The sequence below is a fragment of the Macrobrachium nipponense genome, chromosome 1 (assembly GCF_015104395.2).
Source record: "Macrobrachium nipponense isolate FS-2020 chromosome 1, ASM1510439v2, whole genome shotgun sequence".
In the NCBI taxonomy this organism is placed as follows: Eukaryota; Metazoa; Arthropoda; class Malacostraca; order Decapoda; family Palaemonidae; genus Macrobrachium; species Macrobrachium nipponense.
The window spans coordinates 6,729,878-6,751,260 of record NC_087200.1 but is presented as its reverse complement, the minus strand read 5'-3'; the positions used below and the strand labels follow the sequence as shown (position 1 = coordinate 6,751,260).

Here is a 21,383-nt window from a genome sequence, read left to right as displayed (position 1 = left end):
ACAGGCTTACACTCGCACTTTGTTCGAATGCCAGTGGGGATTGCAAGGTGAAGCCCAGACTTGTCTATCATTCGGAGACTCCTCGAGCCTTCAAGGCCCACAAAGTGCTTAAGGAGAAGCTTCCAGTGATGTGGAGGGCTAATGCGAAAGCCTGGGTAACGAGACTTTTGTTCACCGAGTGGATAAATTTGTGTTTCAGCCTGACAGTGAAGAAATTCTTGGAAGAGAAGCGCCTCCCTCTGAAATGTCTGCTGTTGTTGGACAATGCCCCTGCTCACCCTCCTGGCCTCGAGGAAGATATCCTAGCGGAGTATTCTTTCATCAAGGTTCTTTATCTTCCACCTAACACCACCCCTCTCCTCCAGCCCATGGACCAGCAAGTGATATCGAACTTCAAGAAGCTGTATATGAAACATCTTTTCAAGAGATGTTTTACCTTGCGTGAATTTTGGAAGTAGCATTCCGACATCGTCATATGCATCCGACTCATTGATCAAGCTTGGCAGGAGGTTTCGAGGCAAACCTTGAATTCTTCGTGGAGGAAACTCTGGCCTGATGCCGTATCCGCCAGAGACTTTGAGGGATTCAATGTGGGCAAAGCTGGTGCAGATTCAGAAACAGTTGACGATCCTGAAACTGTTTTGCAACCAGATCTTGACGAGATTGTTGCACTCGGCAAGTCCATGGGGCTGGTCATCGACGAGGACGACATCAATGACCTTCTCGAGGAGCACCAAGAGGAGCTTACGACGGATGACCTGAAGGAGTTGGAGGCCATGCAACATAACGTCGTTCAAGAAGAGTTCTCTAGCAGTGCCGAGGAGGAGGAGGATGACCCTATGACAACAGCAGAAATTAAGGATGCTCTAGCTGCTTTTCATAAGGTACAATCATTTGCAGAAAAGAGACACCCCAAAAAGGCTTACGCAGGTCGTATGCTTGCGCAGTTCGATGATGTTTGCCTGAGTCGTTTCAGGAACATTGTGAAAAGCAGGCAGAAGCAATCTTCCTTGGATAGTTATTTTTTAAAGAGGCCTTTAGTAGAAGTAAGTAAACAGGAATATCCAAGTGATACTAGGAAAAAACAGAAAGTTGAAAGTGGTGAAGAAATTGAAATTTTGTATAAAAAAAATAGTTTAAAAAGGTAAAAACATGAAAAAAAAAAAAATTTATTTCAAGTTTTTTGTAAAGTTAAGTGTTAAGGTTTTGTGCCATTTGTTAATGTGTTTCGTAAAGTTGAGTGTTAATGTTTCTTAATATTTTTTAAATGTGTTTCATAAAGTTAAGTGTACGTACAAGTTTTCTGCCATTTGTCCTCCTCTGTCGCCACTTTCGGAGATCGCCTCACTCTAAAGGTAAGGTTCCACATTTTACTACATACGTACATATGTATGTACAGTATTTCTTGTATACCATGTACACTAATACACTTTATTTACAGGTATGTAGTACATATTAGTAGTATTAAGTTAGGTACTGAATGGTCCAAATTGTTGTATTTCATTGTTTATTGGTCAATTTAGCTTTATTATAAAATTTACTGGGATGTTTTTGTAGGGCTTGGAACGAATTAGGCAATTTACATGTAAAATGCGGTTAAAGATACGAAAAACTCAGGTTATGAAAGGCTGCCTCGGAACGGATTAATTTCGTATCCTAAGGTACCACTGTATATATATATATATATATATATATATATATATATATATATATATATATATATATATATATATATATATATATAAGTCATATCACATTTCCGTGATTCATATACATATATCGAGCTACAATGTCCTTTAATATCTAATTCGCTCTACCTCAGAATTAATATATTTTCATATATGCTTAACCGAAGGGGAATTTTTTTCTCGATGTTATGACCCTTGTTGGGCCGGGGTGCAAGTTCTTTTGCACAAGAATAGAGAGGACAGTGATCTTACCAAGTATCCAGATAAATTCAGTCAGTGGAGACAAAAACACACAGGAAAACTCAACAACATTTATTAACAATCAAAGCAAAAAAAAATTTAAAGTCAGCCTTGTGACTATACAGGAACACAGCTTAGTCCTTACTACTCCCGTAGGAGTTCCTAAACACTAATATTAAACCCTAGACAGAAAATATTGAGAAATATACTGCATAAATTAGCAAAATGGGCCCAACACCAACATAAATATAAACCAATACCTATAACTAAACAGAGAGGAAAGAAGTATGAGACCAACAGGGGGAAAACTTAATTCTCCTACCTACCTTATATAAACTAAATCTTAAATATAAAAAAATATCAAATATATTAATAGATATATAATACCCACAAGAAATAACGAAAATTACAGCATCACTCGTGACAAGATATACAAAAATACTGGCATATATATATATAAATACAAAGCGGCAATAAGAAATGCCAACAGTCTCGAACGACTCACTATACGAAAGTAAATAACAAAAATAATACTCGGGAAGAGCTCCTCACACTGAATAAGGGCTGAATGGATGCACAAACGAGTCAGGCTAAACAGTCGCCTTGCTGAAAGCCGAAAATACAGGGGAGCCGTGATCTATTACACTCTCTGGGACAATGCCACGTACCAGGCCAATACTCAGCTATCTGAAGGGCGTGCAGCTACACAGGTCACTAATACCATGGGGAAGGAGTCTGTCGTGCTCCCGACCAAAAACACAAGGGATATTCCCTACCTGGTAGCAACCGCCCTACTTGCACCTTCACGGGCCTCAATACCCCCACCACTGCAGCTCAGAAGGAAGTCGTAGGCAAACACAGTGATGTCCCTCCCACGTCCACTTCTGTCGGATCCAGCGCCGATATCAGAGCCCGCAGGAAAGTACACACAGTAAGGGGGTAAGTCACCGCAGATGGCCGAAATGCCCCTGCGCCTTCAATACTGACGACGACAAATCCTTCGAAGTACGATTAAGAAAAATATGCCAGCTGCACAACCATGCGGGGAGAATAGCGAGCCCGAACTGTTTTCGGGAAAAGTTGTGCTCCTCCAATATCCTCACTGGTGTCCTTTTCACCAACCACCCGAAAGATAAACAAAACAAAAAAAACTAGCATTAATAAGATGCTCACAAACATTTAACAAGCGGGGAGGAGGTTTAACAAGCAGTTCGCTTGACGCTCAGCCGAGACCTAAGTAAAGCTTAAAACTAAAACCTTAAAAACTAATTTCCTTACGCTAATTTTTATATACAACAAAAAATAACAAAAAGCAGTAACAAGGCTGAGAAAATAATAAAGCAAAAGCAATGCCAATTACGTTAATACATGATACCTTCCTCCCCGAAGAAAAAAAATTTCAGCAAAAATAATTTTTTTTTTCAACTGTGGTATAAACAAACCTGTAAGGAAAGAACAATAAAGACAACCAATAACAGGCAAACATACAATAATAGAACAATAAACCTGAAACCAAATTGTTGTTAAAATATCAATAATAGAATATACCATGAGAGAATACAAACCAAACGCTTTATATAGCTTACCATTATTTTAAAGCTCAATGATAATACCATACTCTGAACCCAAAGTCAAAGCATGGCAAAAGACAGACATAACATAATACCAATAATTTAAACAGGATCATAACAGTCACAAATTCTCAAATCTAAGGAAACCATCTTACCTAGCTTAACCTAAATAAACTTAGGCACACACAAGCATACACCTTAACCTACAACCCACCATCAATATAGTTCAAAGAGTCATATAAATAATAAAATCAAAATTCTTAGTATACCGGGACAAATCAATCATTCGTTAGGAATCATGAACCATTATAACATACAAGAGTGTATACCACTCATAGAAACCTTACAGAAACTTACTAAATCTACAAAACAACTCTTGAAATATTACTTAAACTATACTACATTCAAAAGTAATTTTTTTCATACAACCCAATTGGAGAAACGAGCAGGGCAGCGTACAAGAAGGATCAGGCAAGCACACTAAGTCCTAGAAAGGGCGTCAGGAATTTTATTGTCTGTCCCTTTTACGTGTTTAATAATTAGGTTGAATTCCTGCAGAAATAGGGCCCAACGCAAAATCCTCTGGTTGGCTCCCTTCATCCGCTCGATGAAAACCAAAGGATTATGGTCCGTCCAAATCTCAACCGGAAAAGAAAAATTCGTCACATAAGGTTTGAAATGGTTAAGAGCGCGGACCAAAGAAAGAGCTTCCTTTTCAATGGTGGAGTAACGCCTTTCCGCTGCCAGAAGCTTCTTACTATAGTAAGATACCGGATGAACACCGTCCTCCTTCCGTTGGAAAAGGACCCCTCCAATCCCGACATCACTGGCATCTACCGCGATTATAAAAGGTTTCTGAAAATCTGGGGAAGTCAAAATAGGGTTAGTAATTAGCACCGATTTAAGTTTATTAAAAGATTCTTCACACCGATCAGACCACAAGAACCTTTTTCCTTTTTCTAAAGTAGTAAGAGGCTGAGCAAGATCTGAGTAATTACGCACGAAACGGCGGTAATAACCCGTCATGCCCAGCACCCTTCTTACCTCTCTAACATTACTTGGCCTTTTCAAACTTATAATTGCCTCGAGGTTAGCTTGTTTCGGAGCCACCTGACCCAAACCAACCTCGTGACCCAAATAACAAACCTTGGCCTGGCCCAATTCGCACTTAGCCAAATTAACAACAAGTCCTGCAGACCTAAGGGCTTCAAAAACCTTACGTAACCTTAGCATGTGGGTATCCCAGTCATTACTATATACTACCAAGTCATCGATATAAATTTCCGTTCCTTCCAAACCACAAATTACCCTATTCATGAGCCTCTGAAAAGTACAAGCTGCATTTTTCATTCCAAATGGCATAACCTTACACTCGTATAGGACAAATGTAGTGACAAATGCTGATATTTCACGAGCTCGATCGGATAATGGAACCTGCCAATAACCTTTCAAAAGATCCAGCTTAGTAATAAATTTGGCAGAACCAATCCGATCCAAACAATCATCAATACGAGGGAGTGGAAACGAATCATTTTTAGTATTTTTGTTCACTTTGCGGTAGTCCACGCACATGCGGAACTTACCGTCTGCTTTTTTTACTAATACAATAGGAGAACTCCAGGGACTCACAGATGGTTGAATAGGTCATGCTTCAACACGTACTCTATCTCCTTACTGACCAAATCCAATTTTACTGGGTTCAGCCGGTAAGGACTTTGCTTCACAGGGGAAGCACCACCTACATCAACGTCATGATTTAAAATATTTGTTCTACCTGGAGCATCCTGAAAAAGATCTGAAAAGGAATAAATTAAGTTAAGCACATCCTTCCGTTTGTCAACATCTAAATGATCTAAACTACTTTTCAACATTTCCAAATTTTGCATATTTTCACCCAATGCATCTGAAGGAACCTGACAACCCTAACTCATCAGAGTCCTCTGGAGGCACATCCACTACCACAGACACAGGCTCGTACCACGATCGCTAATGGATCACCTTGCTTACCATGGTAAGGTTTCAGCCTATTAATGTGAAATATTCTACACTTTACGGCTTGAACCGGGGGCCTCAATTTCATAGTTAAACTCTGACAGTTTCCTCAAAACCTTCCAAGGGCCCTTATATCTTGGTTCTAGAAAACTATCTGGGTCCATACTCAACACCAGCACTAGCTCCCCAGGTTCAAATGAACGTACCTTTACCTTTTTGTCAAAATTACCTTTCATTACCGACTGTGATCGTTCCAAATTTTCCCTGGCAAACTTCCAAGCACTAATCATTTTGTGCCCTTCAAGGTCTTCCCACAAACCTTCCAACTTTTATTTCACCCTTCCGGTTTGATTCAAGCATTTCAAAAACAATTTCCAATGGACCGCGAACCTTGTGCCCAAATACCAACTCAAAAGGAGCTACTCCAGTAGAAGAGTTAGGGTGGCTCCTGATAGCAAAGAGGGCAAAAGGGAGGGCTTTGTCCCAATCACTACCATTATCGTAACAATGTTTCTTCAGGACAGACTTGAGGGTTTGGTGGAATCTTTCCACCACACCTTGACTCTCTGGGTGATAAGGTACGCTGGTAATGTGCTGAATGGCCAGTTCAGCACACTTACCCCTAAATACCTTACTCGTGAAATTCGTCCCGCAGTCTGTCTGAATTACACGAGGGAGACCATACCTGTAAAAAGAAATCAATAAGTTTTTCGTACTTTACAACTTTAGAAGTAATACGCCTCATAGGTATAGCTTCAGGAAAACGAGAGGCTCTATCCATGATAGTTAATAAATATACGAAACCTGTTTTAGTCTTAGGTAAGGGACCTACAACATCAATTACTAACTCAGAAAATGGTTCACCTATGGCAGGTATGGGATGCAACGGGGCTTTAGGGATCCCCTGATTAGGTTTACCCATAACCTGACAAGTCTCACATTCTCTGATAAACTGCTTCACACTCAATTTAATTCCGGGCCACCAAAAATACCTAGCCAAGCTGTGGAAAGTTTTTAACACACCCAAATGACCTGAAAAAAAATTGGTATGAGCTAATTCCAAAATAGAATTTCTGAATTGAGAAGGTACCACAATCTGTTCCACTCTACCAGTTTTATTCAAATTATCAGATGTGGGACGACTAAACCTATATAATAAGCCCCTTACAACTCCAAACCTAGGTTTAGTCAGATCCTCAACATCGCCCAAGTCAAAATTAAACTCATCTTTTTGAGCTTTAATAAAAGCAGCTCTGTTCCAATTAAGTTTCATATCATTAACTACAGTATCATTACCACTACTCTCTACTGACCCGGCCTTACTACATCTAACTCTACCACTACTTAACATTAAGTCCATCATCATTATCCACATCAAGTAAACTAACAGCTTTTGCTGCAGACCGAGTAATTACAGCCACGGGACTAGCATTTACAGATAATAAAGGAAAAATCTCCCGTCCTTCACTATCCAGCATATCATTTCCCAGGATACCATCAATACCCGGGATAGGTAGACTATCCACCACAGCCAACTCAGTGATGCGATCATACCCTGGAAAAGACATGCGGACATTAACCAAAGGAGCCGACACAATCGAGTCTGGGAAACCTCCCAATAATACAAAATTTCCAGTATATATCTCAGAACCATTCAGTGCTTCATGACCAACGACGGGCAGAACGGTTGTCCCTAAAAAACTTCACCTGGACAACACAAGAGTCAAAAATCAATTTTCCAGGCCATACATATTTGTCATATTTGAGTCACAATTGAGGATTAGGAGCATCAGACTTACTATTATTTCCTAAACTACCACTATCTACTACAGATCTGTCTACAGAACTACTACTAATATTTGACCTATCATTAACTAATGCTACAGGACTTTGATTATTACGCTCTAAGTACCGCCTACGAGCATTACACTGGCTTTGGAAATGCCCTGGCTTATTACACCAGAAAATGTTCCTCTTACGCCTGATCCTCTGTTTCCATTATTATTGATCTTGTTATTTCCCCCATTTGGGAAGCCTCTATTAACAAAAACTCTGGGGGGAGGAGGACCTCCTTGGACTCTACCCATATCCCTACCACCTGAAAAGGAATTAGTAACATTAATATTCTTAGAGATATTGGGAGTCAACAAGGGGGGTTCAACTCTCCTACCACCACTATGGGAGCGAGCTGAGGGGTTATTCAAGACCTTATAATTAAAATTGCCACTACCTGAACGGTGAGTTAACACAAACTCATCCGCTAATTGAGCGGCACTACTCACTTTCATGGCCTTTACCTCCTCAAGGTGGACCCTTAACTCCCTGCTACAGGCCTTCTTAAACTCCTCAAGGAGCATCAGTTCGCGTAACGCAGCAAAAGTAACTACCTGACGACTTTTCAGCCAGTCGTCGAACTGTTCCTCCTTGACACGTGCAAATTCTACAAAGGACTGTGCAGGGTGTTTCATATAGTTCCGAAATCTGAGGCGGTAGGCCTCAGGGACCAGGTCATATGCTTTCAAAATCAAGCTTTTCACTTTTTGGTAGTCCCGGGCTACTCCCTCCTCCAAGGCATTGTATACCCGAATTGCCTTGCCCACTAACCTACATTGGATTAGAACCGTCCACATCTCTGTGGGCCAGGACAATCGGGTGGCCACACGCTCAAATGCCTTGAAGAACTCAGGGACATTTTGTTCATCAAATACAGGCACTAATTTAAGTGCCGCACCTAGATTGAACCTATCCTGAAAATTTACTTTAGGGGAACTGGCCATATTGGTCCCCTGTAACCTTGCCATCTGCAAATTAAGGTTAGCCATCTCCAACTCGTGTCGCCTTGCCCGCTCGTTCTCCTCAAATTCAATCTTCCTTAACTCAATTCTTTTGCAAATTAATTTGTATTCCACCTCCTCCTTGGAGTCACCCAAAGCATTAACAGGGGCCAGGGGTTCAACTGGCACAGAATTAGGGGGGGGCAAGAAAGGATTATTTGACACATTAAGTAAGTTTGCAGGACCCTTATAAATGGTACCTGTAAGAGGGGGATCCTCGAACAGGGTTAGGCCAGCTCTCACACTCACACTATCCTCTTCCAAATCATTTATACTACCTTCACCAATACTATCCATATCACTCTCCCTATCACTAACTAAATGCTCAGCCTCTGCCAAGTCCTGGTTGACCTTATCCCTAACCGCCACCAATATTTCCTTCTTAGTGTCCACTGACTTCAGTGGAACACCCAACCACTTAGCACACTCAATTAAATGCTTTTTGTTCAACACTGGTAAGTGCTTAAGGCAATCAGCCGACCCCAAAAACTCAGCTGGGTCAAAAATAAACTCTTCCATTTTAACAAATAATTCAGGGGGGAAGGCAACACTATCAAAACAGTAACAAATACTGAAGCGTCCACCTGAGTGTCGCTCCACTGACCAAAATACCGGATACCCCGAGCTCTCTATCCTGTCACGGTCGCCAAATATGTTATGACCCTTGTTGGGCCGGGGTGCAAGTTCTTTTGCACAAGAATAGAGAGGACAGTGATCTTACCAAGTATCCAGATAAATTCAGTCAGTGGAGACAAAAACACACAGGAAAACTCAACAACATTTATTAACAATCAAAGCAAAAAAAAATTTAAAGTCAGCCTTGTGACTATACAGGACACAGCTTAGTCCTTACTACTCCCGTAGGAGTTCCTAAACACTAATATTAAACCCTAGACAGAAAATATTGAGAAATATACTGCATAAATTAGCAAAATGGGCCCAACACCAACATAAATATAAACCAATACCTATAACTAAACAGAGAGGAAAGAAGTATGAGACCAACAGGGGGAAAACTTAATTCTCCTACCTACCTTATATAAACTAAATCTTAAATATAAAAAAATATCAAATATATTAATAGATATATAATACCCACAAGAAATAACGAAAATTACAGCATCACTCGTGACAAGATATACAAAAATACTGGCATATATATATATAAATACAAAGCGGCAATAAGAAATGCCAACAGTCTCGAACGACTCACTATACGAAAGTAAATAACAAAAATAATACTCGGGAAGAGCTCCTCACACTGAATAAGGGCTGAATGGATGCACAAACGAGTCAGGCTAAACAGTCGCCTTGCTGAAAGCCGAAAATACAGGGGAGCCGTGATCTCTTACACTCTCTGGGACAATGCCACGTACCAGGCCAATACTCAGCTATCTGAAGGGCGTGCAGCTACACAGGTCACTAATACCATGGGGAAGGAGTCTGTCGTGCTCCCGACCAAAAACACAAGGGATATTCCCTACCTGGTAGCAACCGCCCTACTTGCACCTTCACGGGCCTCAATACCCCCACCGCTGCAGCTCAGAAGGAAGTCGTAGGCAAACACAGTGATGTCCCTCCCACGTCCACTCTGTCGGGATCCAGCGCCGATATCAGAGCCCGCAGGAAAGTACACACAGTAAGGGGGTAAGTCACCGCAGATGGCCGAAATGCCCCTGCGCCTTCAATACTGACGACGACAAATCCTTCGAAGTACGATTAAGAAAAATATGCCAGCTGCACAACCATGCGGGGAGAATAGCGAGCCCGAACTGTTTTCGGGAAAAGTTGTGCTCCTCCAATATCCTCACTGGTGTCCTTTTCACCAACCACCCGAAAGATAAACAAAACAAAAAAACTAGCATTAATAAGATGCTCACAAACATTTAACAAGCGGGGAGGAGGTTTAACAAGCAGTTCGCTTGACGCTCAGCCGAGACCTAAGTAAAGCTTAAAACTAAAACCTTAAAAACTAATTTCCTTACGCTAATTTTATATACAACAAAAAATAACAAAAAGCAGTAACAAGGCTGAGAAAATAATAAAGCAAAAGCAATGCCAATTACGTTAATACATGATACTCGATAATAGATTTGCCTGGACCAGGGCGCGAACCTATGGATCCTTTCAAACCCTGGAACGTCAGTGAAGCTTTACCTACTACACCACCGCGAGAGGCTAAAAGTTCATGTGTAGTAGGTAAAGCTTCACTGACGTTCCTGGGTTTGAAAGGATCCATAGGTTCGCGCCCTGGTCCAGGCAAATCTATTATCGAGAAAAAAATTCCCCTTCGGTTAAGCATATATGAAAATATATTAATTCTGAGGTAGAGCGAATTAGATATTAAAGGACATTGTAGCTCGATATATGTATATGAATCACGGAAATGTGATATGACTTATAGATTGGCTACGTGCTGTCAAAAGCACTACAAACACTACCGGAGTCGAGGTGGGTTGATGTTGTCTCCAAACCAACTAATTACCTGCGCGCGATAGGTATATGAGGGTGAGAGGCGACATGAACTTTTAGCCTCTCGCGGTGGTGTAGTAGGTAAAGCTTCACTGATGTTCCTGGGTTTGAAAGGATCCATAGGTTCGCGCCCTGGTCCAGGCAAATCTATTATCAACAAAAAAATTCCCCTTCGGTTAAGCATATATGAAAATATATTAATTCTGAGGTAGAGCGAATTAGATCCTGAATTCGTTGGTTCGATGGTTCATGGCCGTGAGCCGACGAATTTCTTATTGACTAAAAAATTCCCTTTGGTTAACATATATGAAAATACATTAATTCTGAGGTAGGGTGAAACGCCCTCCACTGCAACTTAGGCCAGGATTAGTAATGGTACAAAAATTAGATTGGCACCTACTGCTTATTGTATGGGGATCTGTAATGATTAAAGTCAAAACCTGGAGCATGGAAAACCCCAAACACCCGGACTTGAGCATTGTCAAGGCTTGAAGAATCGGAGGGTTCCATGAAAACAACAAAGCACACACACAAACACACTGAAAGAAAAGAAACCATGGGCAAACAAAGCAACTGGCTTGGGAGGAGAGCAAAAGCAACTACTCCTCAAGGCGGTCAAAGAAAGATTAGTGCGTCACGAGGTTCTATGTCTGGCCGGTGACCAGTTTCCACCTAGCGCTTCAGTGGCGTGATCGGTTTGGTCTTGGCTAGAGATGTGTATTTCTGGTGATAGACGTTCACTCTCGACATGGTTTGGAAGTCATGTAAAGCCGTTGGTCCCGTTGCTGAATAACCACTGGTTCCATGCAATGTAAAAACACAATACAAACAAACCAGCTTCCACCGCATATATGTAGTATGAGTTATCAGATGCCACAGAGTCCTTGCTTTACAATCTTCGATTGTTTTTAACTGGTTTCCAGCCACTGCAAGAAGACTATCCTATTGTTAAGGCTGAGGGTTTGTTAGCTATGAAAAATACAAATTGATTAAAAATTTGTCATTTTTGCTTGAAGAAAATTATACTAGTACTGGTTTAGCTTGGTTTCTTTTTTGTATTTTTACATACAGGTCTCCCTCTCTTTATGCAAGGGTTAGGGGAAAAAACCTCACATACATTGAAATCACATAAAGAAAATTATTAACTAATGGGAAAAATAGGGTTAGGTTCCAGGTCATTAATATATCATAATGATTAATATTTTTCAGGGTTAAAATATAAACAACTATTACAGAATGCTTTTAATATACTAAAGTAACATAAAGTGCAAGATTTCTGGCAAAAAGGTTTATAGAATGATGGCTAGGCTAGCTTACATAAACAAAAGAACGACACTGATGCTGAAATATCTTTTCTTTGAACGAATGCATAAAAATTTTTTCTATTCTTTTTTCTTTACAAAACAACAAATGAGCAGTTCAAGAAATGAAACATATTTAATTTACCAAAAATAATGTTGACTGATGAATAAGAACATTGTTTACACCTGGGGTGGGGGGGGGGGGGGGGGGGGGGGGGGGGGGATGGATCATCTGGGTCCAACTCAAGGAACGGAAGAGTGACGTCGAGTGTTGATCGTGATGACAATGACAAATGTCCAGGTTCAGGTGTACTGTTCCTACTAGATGGTGCTGATGTTGAGGGTTCTGGGGTGGTATACAATGGTCTAAAGAAATTTAGCATGGTTGATTGCTTCATTACATTTCTCTTTTGATTATAAAGTTCTTTGTATGGAGCAAGCATTCTTATATCTGCCATTTTAACATTAAACTTTTCTCGTAGTTAGGATCGAAATTTTCGAATTTCTGAATTAATGCTTCAGTATCGGAGAACAATTCAGACAATTTTTTCACCCTCAGATCTTTAATTTTCATATCATCACCATCATCATCATTTCCACTTTCCTCTACAGCTGTTGCTGCGGTTAGTTCTAAAAGATCGTCTGCTGTAAGTTCTTCATGTGACTCTAGCAATTCCACAACTTCTCTCATATCCCCAAAACCCTCACCACCAACTTTGTGTGCGATAGCAACAATGCTCTTAATGGTATCGGAAATTTTTGGGGAAAGTAGTAAAGTCATTTACACACCCCATATATTTTTCCAAGCTGCATTCATTGCTTTCGAGGAAACTTCATTCCACACAGCATCGACGTTATCAATTGCTTGTTTTGTATCATATGTCTTCCACCATTGCGCAATAGTAGGCTTACTGCCAGGATCATCAAAGTCGTTTGATGCATCGAGCATCTGATTCATGCCTTTATGTGTATAGTTTAGCTTTAAAGGTTGCAATGACCCCTTGATCCATCGGTTGTATGACTTATGGGGTGTTAGGGGGTAAAAATAACACCTGAATATTAGAACTAAGGCTATTGAGATGCTTTGCATTGTCTAAGATTAACAATAACAACACATAAAAATCTAAATTTTCTCTCTTACAATAACATTGTACTTCCACTGATTAATGCTTTAAAAGCCAGTCCTCACAAATATAAGCGCCTCAGTGGCAAGGTTGGTATGGTGTTTGCGCCCCACCTCGGTTGTCGCGGGTTCGATTCTCGGCCATTTTACTGAGGAGTGAGAGATGTGTATTTCTGGTGATAGAAGTTCACTCTCGACGTGCTTCGGAAGTCATGTAATGCCGTTGGTCCCGTTGCTGAATAACCACTGGTTCCATGCAACGTAAAAACACCATACAAACAAACAAACCTCACAAATATAAGCTGTCATCCATCCTTTTTTATTTGCATACCAGTGAACAGGCATCGTCTGTTTACTTGCGCCTTTTAATGCATGAGGATTTTGTGCGTGATAAACAGCTGCGGGCTTTAACTTGAAATCGCCTGCCGCGTTGCCTTATAACATCAATGTTATCCTTCTTTAAAGGGCTTGAAACCAGGGGAACTTTTTTCTTCTTTGCTTATTCTTTTCCAAAATAGTCCTGTCTCGTCGGCATTAAAAACTTGCACTGGGCTATATCCCATTTCACGAACGATAGCTTTAAGTTCTTCTGGAAATTTGGCAGAAGCGTCATGGTCAGCACTTCCACTTTCACCACACGAAACTATATTATGCAAATTCTGTTTACGAATAAATTTATCTAACCATCCCTGACTTGCAACAAAAGGCTCTAGATCTTTTATATTTTCATTTTCAACCACATGCTGATAAAAATGTAATGCCTTTCCTCGTGAAACACTATTACTAAGCTTTGAATGCTTTACTTTTGTCTCACATTCAATATAGAGAGAGAGAGAGAGAGCATTTTTTCCAATTTTTCAACCACTGGGTTTCTGACTCTTGTTATTTTTGTTGATAACGGAGTAGACTGTATCACTGAAGCATGAATCTTTTGCATTAGTCTTAATATTCCTAATCATGGATTCACTAACTCCAAACACACATCTAGGAGTGCTATTACCATCACCTGCGTCTGCCCGCTGTAATATTTCCAGTAATGTTTCAAGGGTCAGAGTTTTTCTTGACGCTTTGCAACTCTTTCTTTTGAAGATGATGCTGGTTGTTTGGGTCCTATTATGCAGAAAAATAACTAGCAGTATGAACATGAAACAGCGAGAACTAGCAAACACACGATTGGGATTGCGTTACCCTACAGACTGAGCATCCGAGATCCGCAAATAATACTGTATTTGGCGCTATGTGCGTAACTCAGCTGTTCATGCAGAAATGAAATAGTATCGTGATGCGCATCTCGTAGTCGGACTCGCATAATCGCGAATTTTTCCTCACATAAATAGAACGAAGGTATTAAAATGTAATTTGCATAATAGTGAATTTGCATATATAGAATTCGCATAGAGAGGGGGGGACCTGTACCTGACAACTTGCAATCAAGTCTGTTAGTAACTTTTTAATTTCTTCCTTTTCTTTCTCTCGCAAACCATCACTCACTGTGCTTCTTCTGTTATCTTCCGTATTTTATCTCCATTTCCGTGACCAAACTGTAGATGTAACTTCATCATTGTACCTTTAATTTCCCTCAGACTCTTTCCCTTCCAACCCTCCAGTGATAATTCTTCTACCCTCCTCCTCAAAATTGGTATTCTTAAGTGACCTTGTTTGTCTTCTTTTTACTTTCATTTCCCCTAATACGTCTATTATAACACAATTTTCTTTCAAATTATGGTCCTACCCATTTTACTCATGGTTTTCTTACCTATTAACCACGGTACATCACCCTTCAAAATTTCTGCCTTCAAATAAAACTTATTGTTTCTCAATATCACTGGCATTTCCATTACTCCTTTTGACTTATATGATGAGTCACCAAAATTAATTAAATAATTTAATAGACTCTGTCCTAGTATCCTTCATTCTCCTCAACTCTTCCTGACTCAAATCCACAACAATGTGTGCTAGTCACAATTCCCCATAAACTGTCGGATTTACACCTTGTCTAAAATTGCATCAACCTCTTCCCAAGACTCTTCCTGTATTTTACTAACTTCTCTTAGACATATAAACTTTTTCTTCTTCTTGTTTTGTTTCTGTTTTCTTCTTGTTTTGAAAATTCTGAGGACAATCCCTAGCCCAATGCCATTCTGATTTGCATATTGCACATAATGTGACTTTCACTTTTTGTTTATAGGATTTCTTCCACCCTTACCTCTGTTCCATTTTACCTGATATCTCTAGTTTTCCCCCTCTCTCCCAGAATTCGTACTGTCTTCTGACCCCATTTCCCTTCCTCTTTATTACTTAATCCCTCAAATATTCCTTTCATTATCTGGGACACTGTTTTATATTCGAACTTTCTTTGATCACAAGTTGCTAATGCCATTTGTTTTTGGTTTTCTGTGAGATTTGCTTGTTCCAATACATGAAAACCCTTAGCTTCTCCTTCAAGTATTCTTTTCCCCATCGCTCTGTTACACTCTGATTCTGCCATTTCTTACCTAATTAAAAAAAAAATCTGCCATTTCTTACCTAATTAAAAAAAAAAAGCTCATCTTTTCACTTGGTTCTCTTCCTATTTTAAAGTAGTTTATTTTACTGTATCTTTTAGGTAAACTTCATTTAGTTTGGATAGGATTATCTTTGAACCCTCTTTACCCTTCTGTTACTTCTATAGCTTTCCCTTTCAAGCTTATTCTTATCTCTGTCCCCAGATATTTCACTTCTTCTCCACACACTACAAGCCAATCTTTTACTTGTCCTCTCCATCCTGTATACTTGTCCTGTATCACGCTAAATTTTGAACAATCCCTTCTCCATCATGTCTCCCATTGTTCACTATCGGATCCGTCTGTCTTTAAGCAACCACGATTCACTACCAGTTTTAAATATTTTCCCAGCCTTATCTTTCCTATATGCAACAATCATACAATAAACCCACCTGTTCATTTTCCTCGGTCCAAGTATAATCCAGCATACAACTTTGAGCAACACCACAACAAGACTTACAACCTTCAACAACAAGACTTACAACCTTCAAATTCTTAAAAGACAGAGCTCTTTCCTATCAAACAAAGCACTAAATCAGTCTCTCCTGTTCTGCCCGCTCTGTTTTTTTTACATTTCCACCCCCACGCTGCTGCCATCTAGTCTTATGACGTCGCAACACAACTTCAATACATTAAGACATTTTCTAAAATAAAAAATATGTTTCCCATACATTGAACAATACCCACATTTCACCAATACAGAAAATAAAAATAAAATAACACTGACTAAAATGATATATAATTAGCCAGAAGATTTATCGTATTGTTCTGCATATGAACAACATTTTGTTAAGGTCATAATTTTGTTGTTAAATACCATCATTACTAGCTGGTTTGAGTGTTATTTTTATTTGCAGAACTGGTTCCAGCCATAATTTTGGGTCACCAGAGGCTGCTCGCCAGTTTGGAGCTGGAGTTAATGAAATGTTGGTTGGCCTGTAGATCTTTCCAAATTTGATCTGGAGATCCTGCTGTACATTGATACTGGTATGTAAGAGGATTTCATTTTTTTGTCTGGTAGTATTTTAGGTATACTTGAGGTTCCCACTGGCTCTGACCACAGTATAACTGTAATGTATTTCAGAACTTCAGGATATAAGTAGTAAAAATATCTAACATGTTTGAAATTAGCCACTTGTTCCTACATGATATACAAACCATCGGTCCTTTACATTATGAATTACTTTTGGTGAAACTGGAAAACGGTCATTAAACTCTTGAACAAGGTGGTTAGGCATTAACTGCCGTCTGGTAGGCGGAAATACCTGCCTGCCTGGGTGTAAACATTCCAGTGGCTTTTGGCCATCGTGCGATGCAAACTTGTTTTCGGAGCTCTTTGCTTGACTGTCGTTAAGCTCTCTCTCCTGGTGGGATCTTTTTTGCATTTTTGCATATATATTGTGATAGCCTTGTGTAGGCCATCGTTCTCCAATGTGTGACTTGGGGTCAGCTGTCAGGGGCATAACAAGTTCGCTCCCCTGTCATTTGGCCTCACACCCTTTGCTCATACAAAGGCGTGACTGCTCCCCTTTTTTGTCATGTGCTGAGTGTTGCACTTTGCTTCCTGTACTGTGGACGAGTTTGACAGGAGGAAATTTCGGTGACTCCCTTGGTCCTTGTTTCTCTCCCGACGAGCTTCCTCTTCGTGCTCCCTCTCCTTCGGGAGAGGCCACTGCTTCTTCCAATTTGTTGAGCAAAGAGGATGGGGGGAGAGGCGGGAGTCCATCAGAGTGATCTCAGTTTGGATCTGGTTGTGGCGAGGGAATGGTTTCTCCCCCAAAGCGACAAGGGGCTTTGTCATCTAACCTGACTTTCCCTTCTTTAGGTAAGGTGGAGGAGCAACCGTTGGACCTGTCAACAGCTTAGCACTCGTTAGGGCTTGTGGGGGAACCTTCCCTGCAAGTTCTCTTGGCTCATCTCGCCAAGCCTGTGGTGACTCATGTAGTGGAGACACCGACAACCGTCACAGTCATCACCTCAGCCTTTGCCAAGGTCTTGACTTAGGTATTTTGTCACCACCCAACAGCTACCATGCCCTCGGTGGTGATGGGTGTTGCCGTCTGTTTGCCGGCACCTGGAGTGGTGGTACCTCTGCCTCCTGGCTTTCTGATGTCTCCACCTACAGTCACAGTGCCTGCTGCTGCAGGTGGTGTCTCCACTGCTGCTGCTAACCCTGTGGTAGGGGAGACATGCCCTGTTCCTGTTGTTGCCTGGGGAGCTCCTGCTGTTCCTGCTGTATCCGGTCCTGTGGTACCTTTCGTCTTCTGCTCCTGCCTGGATAGAGGACCTGACCGTCATCCTGAAGAAGGTAACAAATAAGAAGTCTAAGAAGAGGTCCCGTAAAGTGTCATCGTCATTGTCTTCCTCTTTGTCGTCGTCTGCTTCCTCCTTCTCCCAAGTTCTTTCAGTCGAGGAAGAAGAAGGTTGCTTCTCCGTCCCCTAAGAGGTCTTGCCTTGAGACTTCTAAGGTTCTGCCTTCCTTCACAGTGAAGGCAGAGGGTTATCTCATTGGCTCTTCCCCACCTTTGGGTGGAGAAACCGGTTTGTAGGGCTCACCTAGGACTAGCATTTCAGGAGCCAAGGATGTGAGTACTACTTCGGTACACACTCCTTCCACCAGTTCAAAGGAGCTTGCTCCTAAGACTGGTTCTGTGTCATGGGCTCAGTCTAACCGAGACACCCTGAATGTTCAAGCCTCTGAGGAGACTCGAATATACTGAATTGGTGATGGAGGGTCCTCTCTTCGTACCAATGAGGGCACAGGGCGAGAGAAAGAGTCTAGACACACAGGTGCCTAGACTCTCCCTGTACTTGGCCAGGTGCCCAGTCCGGTGTCTCAGTGTCTAGCTGAACACCTGGAGATGCAAAGAGGAGGTCTCCCACTCAGACTCCTTTGTCAGAGGCTTCGATCTTGAAGAAGTTCTGGGGCACATCGTGAGGAGGGTGTATGTTCTCGTTGGGGCACATTGTGAGGAGGGTATATGTTCTCGGCAGCCAGTCGCTCACTCGACTCCCCCCAGACCCCCAGCAATGCGTTCGAGCAATAGGGGTGGCCCGGCCAAGTCAAGTGCTTGGCTTGATCCCATCAAACCAAGTACCTGGTGTAGCTCCCGAGAACCTCTTCACCCTTCATGGGATAACGCTTTGCCAAGGCGAAAGCATTCTCCTAGACTTGTATTGCAATTATTACCGTGGGTTGGTGATAGCATATGGCTTCCCTCCTGCCCACCCGGCAGACAGGGCAGATGAGAGTGCCCAATCTCCCTCACATGTTCTTTCAACTTCCTGGGGCTCTACCTGGAGGCATGAGGTGGACGGGAGGGGACTTTGATGAGGAGTCTCGTCGAAGTCCTGCCTCTCACGCATACGTTCCTTGTTTGGTTCTTGGATCGATGAGGATGTATGCTACAATGGTGCAGGAGAGACCACGGGGGTCCGGCAAGTTTCTCCCTCCAGTAGGGAGAGTAGATCAGGAGGACTGCACCCTAGAAGGATGTGAGGGTCCTTTACCTGGTGATGCGTACATCCCCGAGATACAGAGGACGTTTTCTGAGATCATAGCACTGATTCATCATTACAGTGATCTAGGGGAAGGGGCCATGGCCTTTTCTGTAGCTCATCCTTCCTGACTCAAATCCTTTTGAGGTCCTAAGAAGGAACCCAAAGTTTCAATGGGATTGTCTTGGTCTGCACTTGCTGATGGAGTTGTCAGTCAAGTGGATGATCTTGTCTCCGAGCAGAAGTCACTGTGATCGAACCAATCAGACAGAGGTCATCACCCTCTTGCAGCAAGAGGCAACAAATCTGGAGGCTTCCACCATTGCAGCATACCAGGTAGTCTCCTGATATAATCTGTGGTTGTTCACAGTATCCAGGAAGCCTGCCTCCTGAAGGGATGTCGTTCCTGGGGAGGACTCCGCTTTTGGGAGACTGTTCCAGTCTGGAGGAAGGGCTATCACCTACCTGGCCCACCAGATGGCAAACCTGTAGGCCAACCTAGTTCTTAAGAGGAGGGATACTGTCCTAGTTGATTAACAAGGTCTTTAGGATCAAGTCAACAATGACCTTGAGGAACTGACTGTTGCTGGGTTCCTCCTCTCTCTTCCCTAGAGCGTTGGTGGGTGCTGCGGTGGACAAGTGCTGAGTCAAGGATAATGGCCGTCTTGTTCAATAGGCAGTCTTCGCATACCACTGCAGCCCGACCTTCAGGTCAGGCTAGCGCTTCCTTATCCCCTAAGAAACCCGTCTTTTAAGGGTACCTGTGGAAAAACCCATCCTTCTTCTTCCTCTGCTCGGTCATGTCCCTTTCAGCCACTTTTCCCATCAGGTGAAGGAGGAAAGGGAAGGGAAAAGAAGGGGAAATGTTAGAGGCAGCATTTCCCCCACTGCTGCCACTGGTGGCGGGTGCTTGTACCCATTGGGTGACATGGAGCCGAGACCTTGGTTCAGGAGGGATATCTACCTCTCTTTGAGTTGCGACCACCCCTCACTAACAGTCCATTTTGTCTCCTGATTTATGTTCCTGGTTCACTGAAGAACATTGCACTCAGAGAAGAAGAAGGGTGCTGTCAAAATTGTGTTGGACCAGTCTCCAGGCTTTTACAGCCACCACTTTCTCGTGGAGAAAGCTTTGGGGGGATGGAGACTGGTCATAGACCTCTCTCCTTGAATTGATTAATTTGCCAGACTCGGTTCAGGATGGAGACGGTGCTCTCTGTGCGCTCTGTGCCCGCCTCCATCAGGGAGAACAACTTCATGCTTACAGTGGATCTGAAGGATGCATATTTCCAAATACCAATCCATCAATCCTCCTGCATGTACCTTTGCTTTATCCTCAGGGAGATGGTGTACAAGTTAGGGCCTCTGTTTCAGGCTCTTAACCACTCCACAGGTGTTCACGGAAATGTTCACCATTGTTTCAGCTTGGGCCCATTCACAATGTCTGTTTAGGTATCTCAATGATTGGCTAGTCCTGGCGAGCTCTCACTCGCAGTTACTCCAGGACAGGGATTGACTCCTCAAATTTTGCCACACCCTCAGGGTTATGATAAATTTTGAGAAGTCAGATCTTGTTCCCAAGCAGAGGATAAAATACCTGGGGATGCTGATAGATACATTATCAGTGAGAGTCTTTCCCTCCGACTCTCGTAACAGCAAGTTCAGGAAGGTGGTGCCAAGACAGGAACAACCAGCATGGCAATGGCAAGTTGTAATCAGTCACCTGTCATCATTGGAGAAGCTGGTCCCTCATGGGTGCCCTCACCTTTGTTTATTTCAGTGGAGAATGAAGTACAGTGGTCCCCCCGTATTCGCGGGGGATGCGTACCAGACCCCCCCGCGAATAGTTAGAATCCGCTAATGTTTGGAACCCCCCTCTAAAAATGCTCATAAACTATCTTGAACATGCAAACACCAAAGTATCCCTTAAAGACCATCCTTCATCAAAAATACATAAAATATCCTATTATGGTTCATATTAATTTTTGAAATATTATTAATACTATTTTAAAGTAAATCTTAAATTTTATGTTTATACATAAATACATACTATGTACGTACTGAATGACTTAGTTACATATGTGAAAATAATTCAGTCCCCCCATAAGTATTCAGTCATGC

At 41.8% G+C, this 21,383-nt stretch overlaps 1 protein-coding gene across 1 annotated transcript in view; it reads left to right on the top strand.

The window, feature by feature from the left end:
- Nucleotides 1-21,383, top strand: part of LOC135219107 (tRNA (guanine(6)-N2)-methyltransferase THUMP3-like) — a 228,494-nt gene that overhangs the window by 140,560 nt on the left and 66,551 nt on the right. The window contains 2 exon segments of the mRNA XM_064255549.1: nucleotides 16,622-16,689; nucleotides 16,692-16,751. Coding sequence (XP_064111619.1) covers nucleotides 16,622-16,689; nucleotides 16,692-16,751 — 128 coding nt within the window.